Consider the following 11396-nt stretch of genomic DNA (forward strand, 5'->3'; position numbering starts at 1 on the left):
ATGTCTGGCTGTTTTCATCGTATAGTAGGAGCATATTATATCTTTATAGAGGTCAGAATAATCCCAGCTTTTTAAGAGAATCAGATGTGATCAACAGTAAATGAGGACAGTATTGGCATTACCCCGTAGCTGAAGCATCCGTAGTTGCTCACACAGAGGAAAAGCCTTCCTGAGCGCCGGGCTGAAGCTTGCCGAGTTTATAGGACACTCAAGGAACAAGAAAAGACCCAATTACTAGGGAAGAAATCCTCTCCATGTCACACGGGATCTGGGTTTCTGATTGATACCCACCCAGGGTAGTGCTGGCTTCAGAGAAAGCTCAGAGAATAGCGGTGTGCTGGTGAAATGCCCCAGGGCTCTCAGAAGGCTCCATGTAGAAAACCAAAAGCAAAACAACAACAAGAAAAGCCTTCAGTTTTCAGATCCTGCGAAGAATCACATTAAGGGCAAAGCCGCAAGGAAAGTAACTCACGGACCCAGTAGGGGCCTGAGCATCATGAGTAGTAAATACTTATATGAATGGATAAATTGATGGTTTGAACGATTCACTAATATAACCACTAACATTTTTTAAAATTTAGACAATTAATATATCAAAAGTGGCAGTTAGCGAGAATTATGGGTATCATTAAGAACCTTCCTTGCCAAATGAGATGTAAAGAACTTACCATTAAGCTGCACATAATAACTATGATATATATTCCTGTGTATATGCTTATATATACACAAAATATATGTGTATAAGCATGTATATGTACAAAATAAGAACCAGTTTTAGTCCTGGAAGCACGCTTTTCTGTGTTCTGTTTTCCTATGTCTCTCTTCTCCTTGGCAGTTAATCTTTCCCTCTGGGCTGTAATATCATTGCTGGTGCTGTCACAACAGGATTTCTCAGCTCGCTTTTTAAAGGGAAGGGTTAGATACCACGACGATGGTGCAATGGGGGAAGGCCTAGCCTGATGCTGGAGTAAAGAGGAGACAGACTGCAATAAAGAAGTCAGGATGGGCTGCATTTCTCCCTGGTTTCTATAAGCTAATTCCTGTGCAGTTATCACCTATAGTGGTCGACTCGCTGGGGTTGGGGGACATGGAATAGGCGTTTGGTTTTTGACCTGCTAGGCTGGCCTTGAATTTTTGGATTTTATGTAATGATGAACCAGATATTCTCTCTGTCTCTCTGTCTCTCTGTCTCTGTCTCTGTCTCTATCTCTGTCTCTGTCTCTGTCTCTGTCTCTGTCTCTGTCTCTGTCTCTGTCTCTCTCTCTCTCTCTCTCTCTCTCTCTCTCTCTCTCTCTCTCTCTGTGTGTGTGATTCTTTGAGATAATATTATGAAACGTGGGCCTCACTTGATAAAGACCCATGCAAACCAGTGATGTGACTTCTGGATCGGCTTAACCACTCAGCAAATGCCACGCCAGACTTGAGTTTTTCAATTTTGCTGTTTATCTTCCTTTGACATGCTCTCTCTAGTTCCTAGGCATCTTTATTTGGACTTCCATCTTCCTTTTTACAGTTCTCTATCCATGCCACAACTGATGCACCCTATGCCATGCCTATTTCCCATTGGTAGGTTTCTGTCCTTAGCTTCACAGACTCCGTATGTTACATTTTCACAGGCGCTGACAGACTGAATTGCATGGTTTAAAATAATGCATCACCAGAAGAGTTTTCTGTACACAGGACACATACATGCACGCATGTGCAGCTATCTACACTACTTGGGATTTTTTTTACTTCTTATATTAAACTACAAGAAATTTAGGGAGCCAGGAGAAAAATTATTGTGTAATGTTTTTATACTTTTGAAGATTATCTGTATCAATCAATATACTTTTGAAGACAGATTAGACCCCTTCCCTCTGCACTGACTTGTGTTTTTTTTTTCTTTTGTCTTGGAAGTGACCTTATAAAATATGCTTTTCCCCATCTGTCCCCAAACCATTTTACAAGTCCTTTCCATTCAGCGATGAGCACTTTATGCCTGGTTCTGCCTTGAGTTATTCCTTAATTTCTAATATGGATCCACAGAGACTAGAAGGCATTTTCATATTGCCACATTTATTGTAGGAATCCAAGTGCTATTTAAAACCTCTGTGTATGATTGGGAATGGGGGGACGATTTTTTAGAATAGTAAACTTTTATGAGGAAAGCCTTAGCTTATTTTATTTGTGGTCAAAGAATCACCGAATTGACAGTGGGTGTAGTGGGGTATATTTAATTGCTCTAAGAAATATGCTAATATGAATAATCAAAAACCTGTAAGTTTGGGAAAAGTAAGTATCCCGGCGTGTAAAAAAAAAAAAATCAGATAGGACTTCTTGTCTCTATGTGTACAGTTTGTTTGCAAAATCATTGTGTTGAGGATGAGGAGATGGCTCAGCAGCCAAATCACGTACTCTGCAAATGTGCGGACCTGAGTTTGGATTATTCAGGAAAACACCCAAAATATGCCAGGTGGGCGTGGTGTGACTCAAGGCTTGGGAAGCAGAGACAAGACACCAGAGGGCGCTGGCTGGCAAGGCTTGCAATCCCAGCAAGCTCTGGGGTTGATCAAAGGCTACCTCAATAAAGACAGTGTAAGAAGGACCAAGGATGACTACCAACATCCACCTCAGGTTTCCAAATGTACATCTCACATATGGGCTCTTGCGCACGCAAACATGCATGTGCAAACACTGCAATTATACACATAGGGGAAAATGGAAGGAAAAAAAAAGAAAGAAAAGAAATTCATTATCTCATTGAGAACGAGCATGAGGGACATGTAAGATGAGATCAGAATTTAAGGGTCTGTTTAAGATTTAAGGAGGAGTGCCACACCTGGCTCAGCCTTCATTTTTGGTTTCTGAATCTAAGAGACCAGAGAGCCAGAGGGTTTGGGGAGCTTGTGATGACAGATTTTACCGGAATACAGGGAAGCAGGAGCTTGCCGGTTAAAAGAAAACCTCTGGCTTGCACCGGCACGGAGATGGGGTGGGCTTGGCAGCCAGTTCCCCATAGAGCTAGCTCTCTGTCGCTAATCTGGGAGAGCGGGAAAGGGTATTAACTACCAGAGTAGGTCCTCACACGACAGAAGCGTCTTGCCCATGCCACTTCTCAGCGAAAAAGCCCTGTGTGGGCTCTAAATTGTCAGTCAGAAAGGGATTAAATCTGATCTTGTACAGAAATGAAATTACCTCTAGCAGGCTGATTCCTGGTACTTCTTACGTCTCAGAGCGCCGAACAGTGACATCTACTGGCTCAGGTTGAAAAGAGCTGGTTCAAAGTGAAACCTCAGGAGTAAGATTTCTTCTCCTTTTAAAAAAGTTAATTAATTAATTTCTTCACTTTACATCCTGGTCAGAAGCCCCTCCCCCCGCCCCAGTCCCACTTTCCCTCCCTTTCCCCCCATCCTCCCTCCCCTATTCCTCAGAAAAGGGGAGGTCCCCCCAACCACCCACCCCAGTTCATCAAATCATATCAGGACTGAGTGTGTCCTCTTCCCCTGTGGCCTGAAGAGGTAGCGCCGCTAGTGGGAAGTTATCAAAAAGCAGGCAACAGAGTCCATGTCAGAGACCACGCCCCTCCTCCCCTTATTAGAAGACCCATATGTAGCTGCCCATCGGCTCTATCTGTGTAGGGGCCTAGGTCCAGTCCACGCATGGTCCCTGGTTGATGCTTCGGTCTCCACAAATCCCCTCTGGGTCCTGGTTAGTTGGCTCTGTTGGTCCTCTGTCTCACTGGACGCCATTATCTCAACAGTGTGTGTCACTTTCTGGAAGTACCAGCTCCTTCCTTATCAGGGACAGGCAGCATGGACTTGGGTTTTTGCAGAGTGTCACTTAGAGTTTTTGTTTGTTTGTTTGCTTGTTTTTTAAACCTTTCAAAATCAAAATTCAAAAGAAACAGCAAAATAATCTGTGTGTTTTGAGTTTCTTATTGCTTAAGAATTTTATCCTGGGCTTGAGGGAGGGCTAAGGGAGTAAGTTGTTCTTGGCTTTAAGAAATTCTAAACCTTCCTGTGGCTAGCTTTGTGTGCCTTAATCAACACCCAATTTTTCTAAATAGTCTCATTTTTCTAAGATTTATTTCATTTTTTAGTGTGTGAGTGTATGTATGTATGTATGTGTGTGTGTTTGTGTACATGCATGTGTGTGTCTCTCTGTGTGAGTATTTCTCTGTATGTCTTTGTGTGAGTGTGTGTGTGTACGTGTGTGTCTGTATGGGTGTCTCTGTCTCTGTCTCTCTCTGTGTCTCTCTCTGTGTCTCTATTTCTCTCTGTCTCTGTCTGTCTGTCTGTCTGTCTGTCTGTCTGTCTGTCTGTCTCTCTCTCTCTCTCTGCATGTGTGTGTTTTAAGAGCCAATGCCTAAGGTCAGAGTTACCAGATCTAGAGCTGGAGACACAGGTGACTGTGAGCCACTCAACCTGGGTTCTGGGGACCAAACTTGGCTTCCCTATAAGAGTACTATGTGCTCTTAATTACTGAGCCAGCTCTTCAGCCCTTAATTTTTTTAATATAAATTTCTAACATTTATTCTTTGAGGATATATATATAATCCCACTCCTCCAAGACTACCAGATCATCCCCATCTCTCAATTTTATGTTGTTGTTGTTTTTAATAACTCACTGAGTTTAATTTGTTTCCCTTCCCCCCACCCCCCATGGATGAAGGGCTATGGTTAACTTACCAGAGGCCACATCCATAACACAAACTGACTCTCCTTTATTTAGTAGCCATCAACTGTCAGTAGCTCCTCAGCTATGGATGAAGGCTGACGCACCCCTTCCCTATTTATGAACAGCTTCAACTTTTAGGTCAACCTTGTCAATCCCTGGCCTTTTAGCTCCATTTAGTGACGTGTCCATGTTACTTTGCACCAAATGCTCTCTTTCTACCCTGAGCAAAACTCAGCAGCTCACCAAGCGTGTAGGGAGGGAATGGAGAAGCTTGGGCTCTCACAGAACGCTGTACACAGTGGCTTTTCTTACTTCAGATCTTTACAAAGTTTGCTAAGAAGCGATAGTACAAACTAGTCTTCAGCCTCTTATTCACTGGGGGAGGTGTGAAATGGCTCAGAGGAAGCCTGAGGAGAAAATGCAGGCTCGCCTGGACTGCAAATTGAACAACTGCGTGTTGGTGTATTTACGTCATGTAAGACAAACTGGTGAACTTCCCCCGCCCCCATCCCATCCCCCAGATACAAATCGCCCATGGGGCCCCAGAGTGTGCTTTTTGTTTTACAGAAAGAGGCTCATTTGTGAGCGGATTCAAACGGATTTATTATCCTCATCTGTTGAGATCTCTGCTGATTTGCTTTACAGACCCCCTGGTGGTGTGAGACCAGCATGGCCCTGAACCATACTGCCACGCCCCAGGACGAGCGCCTGCCACACTATCTTCCAGACGAGGACCCCTTTGCTTCCAAACTTTCCTGGGAAGCGGATTTAGTGGCTGGCTTTTACCTAACAATAATAGGTAAGCTTCCTTAATGCTTCTGTGTCGGAGGCTGCATTGAGAGAATTCACAGGCTGTACTGATTTTGCACGAGTGATTCTGATACTTAACATACGTTTTAGTGGAGGTGGGGAAGGTGGGTTAGCATTACGGTAGTCAATGCATGTTTCACAAGAATGACCGTTAACTGTCCTTAGGGATAAACATTCCACTGATAACCCAAAGAACTTCCATAGTAAATTCTTTATCTCAGGAGTATTTCCATTTGGTCCCTTGACTAGTGGGTTTGCGGTCTGAATATCATAAGAGCCATAAGGAATATATTTCTGTTTTGAAAAGAATGACCCTTAGACCTCGTCTGCTTCAGCTTCCTCTTCTGACAACTGGAGGAGTTCTGGCCAATACAAGAACGATGGTAGACATTGCTTTAAAAGTTATACCATATCAACACTGCTAACACAGATATCATACTGGGGATCAATGAAAATCCGGCCTAGGGTAAAGAGATTTTTGTGTATAATTCATACAGGGTTGCATCTGCCTAATGTCAGACTGTACTGTACAAACCAGCAGCCAACATGGCTCTTAAACACACAAACTCTTAGCAGTCAAAGGAGTGTATTGTAGTGGCAATGTATGCCTCCCATTGGAGGCTTAGCACTGGGAACCATCTCATTAATAATTTGAAATACAAAACACCTATTGATCCCATAATTTCCAGATTATGAGTTTATGGATAGATGTATACATAATTTATGGATTAGATTAAATATTAAATTATTAAAGCTAACTTGTCTATGTGCTTCTATGTTGCTTAATGTGGATCCCAGAAAAAAATAATATGCATAGCTCATATTCTGGTTTATATAATATTTCTATTGGAGCTCACTGATGCAAACAATGGAGATTTATAACAATTTGGCTGGGCATGGTGGTACGTGTCTTTGACCCCAGCATCTGGGAGGCAGAGGCAGGCAGATCTCTATGAGTTTAAGACCAACCTGGTCTACATAGGCCAGCCAGGGTTACACTGTGGTACCCTATCTTTAGAATAAACATTTACAGCATTTCTTTAATTTAAAGTTGCTATATTAAATTTGGGTGAGTGATGCACAGGTGGGTCTCATCTTTAGGTTTATGTGTCTTTAATATTTCAGATGTTGGTTCAAGCTTTCTCAATCTCTTTTTCTCTCTGTCCTTTCTTTGTTTCTTCCACTCTCTCTCCTCCCCTTTTCTCTCCCTCCCCCTCTCTCATTTGTTTATGGCTGGTGAAGAATTTCATGTAATTCTTGAAATTAGAAAAACTCATTAGAAAATTCTCGAAGATCCCTCTATGGTCAGTGCTTGAGGCAGAAAGAATTTATAAGATCAAATCACATGCTCTGTTGCAAAGATGATTCCCAGGGCCCTTGTACTTACCATGAGCATTTGCCTACTTTTAGTTTAATTTAAATTTGTCCTTTCAAACACAAATCTATGAAGTACCCACTCTTTGCTACTCTTAAGTGGCTGGGAATAGAGCAGGCAATAAAACCCCCTGCTGGGATAGAAACTGCCACAGTGTGTTTATAAAATTCAGTGGTAAGAAAAGGCAGAGTAGGGAGCATTTCATAAATTGAACTTAACTTGTTTCAGTCAGTCGCCAGAGATGATTTGAAACTAGCATCTTTAACAAAATAAACGGCTTTAGGCAAATTAGCCTGTTCCCTTTCTATCTTGAAGGATTTTAGCGAGAGAGTTCAGCGGTGTGGGTGGGGAAAAGAGAGAGATTCTCACATCATGCCTGTTGGGTGTAAGGTAATAAAACTCAGACTTCAGTCCCAGAGTGGAGCTTAAAAACTAGGTGTTGAACAGGGAGTCCCCAAGTGAAAGGAGCATCAGGTCAAGTAGGGAGACAAATTGGAGCCACAGAATGATCATTTGGGATGAGGGAGGAAGGGCGGGTTTGGATGAGAATGGAGGGGCTTGGACTTTTTCTAGACCCATGTCTAGGGCTTGAAGACATATCAAATTGTCGCATGTCTAGATCCTATTTAGAATCTAGCAGACAAAGCAACCATTAAAAAAAAATACCATGGAGTTTAGGGGAAACTGAAGAAGGAAAATAGAAACCCAAGTTTGGTATGCAGGAGAAATAACCGTGAGACCCATCTTCCGCTCTCCATGTTAACACCTGCTTTACTAACTGCCTACAGAGGAAGGCTTTTCATCCTCTCTATTTGTAAAAGATGCAGGATTTTGATGATAAAAAAAGTCCACCCCATAGTCTCTATCTTCTTAATCTTGTTTTCCTTAGTTCTAAAAATAAATTTCTGATTTCTCTTAATGCTCATCTAGAGATAAAGTTGCTTATGGAAACAATGGAACATGGCATTTAACAGACTTCACTATTTTTAAAATCATGATTGGGCACTGGGTGAAACCCTATGGAATGGGGTTAGTAAAAAAAAATTAAGGTAACGCAAGTAAGAAATATCTTCAAGAGATGCTGGTGGACAAAATGTTGTTAGATGAACATTCTAGATTGACAGCGTGTGAATGAATACTTAACTGTTTTTGCTCTTCTTTGGATATGACATGGATGGAGTTTGCTTTACCATTTTGGAGGTGCATTTTAGCACTTTCCCTTCCCAGCATGCCTTGCTAGATGGTTTCATATTAGGAGTTGCCTTTTATCCAGTTTGCTCTAGGACTGTACAATCCCTTCCATCTTTCTCCCCTTTTGCGTTAAGAAAGCTAAAGAGGCTTTCACAGACCATTAAAGCATCTTTGACTCCAGAGAGTCAGCGTCTCCTAAGAGCAAAATGCAGTCAGGTCCTGGTGGTTTCATACCATCACACACACACACACACACACACACACACACACACACACACACACAAACACACACATACACTCATTTTTTCCTTGCCCCCTCAAATGAATTGTGGTGAAGGAAGTAACGTAGAAATTAAAATAGAAAACTCTGGGTCTCTCCTGATAATACTCTTTATTCCTTACTACTGAAGGCAGCTGTACCAGATTCTCATTTATACACAGCTACACTATGAAGCAAGAATTCCTGAGGAAATCTACTCTACATGTTAAGCTATGGAAGTAGGTGTATTCTTTTCTTAAATACAGTCAGTAGATAATGGGTCTATATATATATATCTTTTTTTTTAAACTGGGTTTGTAAAAACTTTTGAACAATTTCATTGTAATACCCCAAACCAACTTGTCATTAATAAAAGAGGATTCAAACTTGGGAACACGTATATGTCATTGTTCTTAGGTCTGGTGGGTTGAGGGTCACTTTCTCTCCCCTTGGTGGGAGGGGGAGTGCTCATGTTACTAGTTGCTGCATACTTACTTTTGGCACCTAGTCCAGTGGTAGCTGAAGTCGTCCTATGTTCCACATACTGAGGGTCCATACTGCCTCAGGAATCTAAGTCCTGGGGCCTGTGTTCAGGAGATGACCCCTTCTTTGAACAGGGTCACAACAGCCACACCTCTGACCACACCTCTCCTGCATGCTGGTGCTCCTCTGTGAGCCCACAGTGGCACTGAAGTAACCCCTCTTGGTTGACTTTACCTTCAAGATTTATAGACAGAAAAGGAGTTGACCCCACTCATCCAAGAGAGGGAGTCTTATAAAACCACTACTTTAGAATAGTGGCTGAGGGAAACTCTGCCCTGGGGGCTGGTATAAGAGTTCATCACTGGGATACCCACATCCTCCTGAGCCTAACCTGGAAGTTAGCAGTTCCACTGTCTGGGTAAGTTCAGTCCTGTAACTCCTGACTCCTATCCCTCTCGAGGCAATTGAACCCGTGCCTGTCACTCACAATTCATGCTTTTTATTTCATCTTCTTAATTTAGATTTTTATTTAGTGTCCTCTCACTACCCTCTAAAGCTGTGGTGTCCATTTTTGAAATTGAGGAGTGTTTTATATGCAAGCGAATGCTAATCCTCCTTTTAATGATGGGAAATTTTATTTTTCTTTGTAGGGATTCTCTCTACATTTGGAAATGGGTATGTCCTTTATATGTCTTCTAGACGCAAGAAGAAGCTGAGGCCTGCGGAAATAATGACAATCAATTTAGCAGTCTGTGATCTGGGGATATCAGGTAATCTAGCCATGCTGTTCCTTCTTTGTGGTTTTAAAAGATCAGTCATTCCCTCTGACATGAGCTCTGGTCCCTCATATTTGACCACTTCCCCTTGGTGGGGAGGACTGGCAGCATTCAGAGAAAGAATAAGAAGGTTACCAAGATGAGACTTGATAGGCTGTGACCATATGGTGGGGGAGGAAGTCCCCTTCTGTCACAGACCTAGGGGAGGGGAATAGAGTGAAAGAGGGAGAGAGGGAGGAATGGGAGGAGACAAGCAAGGGGCTAACAATTGAGATGTAATCTGAAAAATTAATTAAAAAAAAAAGAGAGAAAGAAATATCAGTCATTCTAAGTCACCCACGGCTCAGGGCTCACTTGTTACCTCCAGTTTCTTCTTATCACAAAGTGTATGTACTCACAATGGTTGTAGACAGTCAGTGAAGTGTCTGCTAATGAGATCATCCAATGTCTTTGTTTATTCACATATTTAATTTTATTTAATAACATGTTTATAAAGAGATCGTTTATATTTTTGGTTAGTCATGGGACCTATGTCCACTTCTCTCTTGCAAACTGGGACCCTCTCTGAAGATATGTTCAGTTGATACTTGGTGGGAAAGGAATTCAAAATCAATTTTCTCTCATGGAGGGAGTGCTACACTCCAGGGCAGGCCCTGTCACCAAGAGTACATAGCCAGTGGGAAACAAACCCCATGGTTTTTGTGTTTTTTTTTTCTTGCTGGTTTTCTGCTTGTTTGATTTTCATTTCACTTCATTATTTATTCTTTTTTGGGTTTATTTCTTTTTAGAGAGAGAAAGTATGCAGTTGGGTGGGTAGGGAGGTAGAGACAATCTAGAAGTCGATGGGGGAAAAAACATGACCAAAATATATTGTATGAAAAATAAAAGACAGAAGCCAAAATTTCTTTTCTCCGCCCCCCCCCACCTCCTTTCCCTTATTTTTTTTCCCTTTTGAGACAAGGTCTCTTGTAGCCTAGGCTGTTCCCTGACTTGCTTTGTAGATGAGCATGAGCTTGAACTCTTCACTCTCTTGCCCTCCCCCTGATGGTAGGATCACAGGCGTGTGACACTACGGTTAGATTATTTTTGTCAAATATTTTCTTTCTTATTTATTTTTTCCTTGAACACACACACACACATATGTGGATATAAGTACGTATTCACATGTATGGGAAATTTTGTGTGTTTATACATTTATGTGTGTGCTTCTGTGCATGCATATTCACATGTATGTGTGCATATGGATGTGTGTGTATGTTGTGTGTGTGTGTGTAAACCAGAAGCCGACATCGCTGTTTTCCTCAATTCTTCCCTATCATATGTACCAAGGTAGGATTTCTGACTTGCGTTCATAACTCCCCAGTTTGTTGCTCTAGCTAGCCAGCTTGCCTTAGGGAATCCACTATATCTGCCTCCCATGGGCTGGCCACCCAGTGTTTACATGGGTGCTGAGGATCCTCACACTCCTATGACAAGCATGTTACCCATGAAGCAATTTCCCAAGCCTAATGTTCAGTTCCTGCCATGTTCCAGGGATGGTTAGTGTTAAGGATAAAATATGTGTACAACACCTGACACTGTACATATCTCAGAGTGCATTGAGTTATGGACTCAGAATCTAAGAGCCCACTGCTTTGCATGCCATGTCTGCTTTCCTGCCACCATGGAAGTCTGGTGAAAATAAAACCAGAAAAGGATATAATCTTGAAGAGGAAATGCCAGGAGAGAGAGAGAGAGAGAGAGAGAGAGAGAGAGAGAGAGAGAGAGAGAGAGAGAGAGAGAGAGAGAGAGGGGCAGGCCAGTGACAGCCAAAGACGGGTCTCTATGAAGGAGAAGAGAGTTT

The 11396-nt window shown here is 42.2% G+C and overlaps 1 protein-coding gene and 1 long non-coding RNA gene across 2 annotated transcripts in view; one reads left to right on the forward strand and one right to left on the reverse strand.

The window, feature by feature from the left end:
• The window catches only part of LOC311581228, a 1115569-nt gene that overhangs the window by 189143 nt on the left and 915030 nt on the right, over positions 1 to 11396 (reverse strand). The window lies entirely within an intron of this gene.
• OPN5 (opsin 5) overlaps positions 1 to 11396 on the forward strand; it is a 75452-nt gene that overhangs the window by 24458 nt on the left and 39598 nt on the right. The window contains exons 4-5 of the mRNA XM_084752177.1: positions 5305 to 5458; positions 9428 to 9547. Of these exons, the coding sequence (XP_084608303.1) occupies positions 5305 to 5458; positions 9428 to 9547 (274 nt within the window). The remainder of the gene's footprint in view (positions 1 to 5304; positions 5459 to 9427; positions 9548 to 11396) is intronic.

Source organism: Acomys minous (genome assembly GCF_964271855.1).
Source record: "Acomys minous genome assembly, chromosome: 13".
Lineage (NCBI taxonomy): Eukaryota > Metazoa > Chordata > Mammalia > Rodentia > Muridae > Acomys > Acomys minous.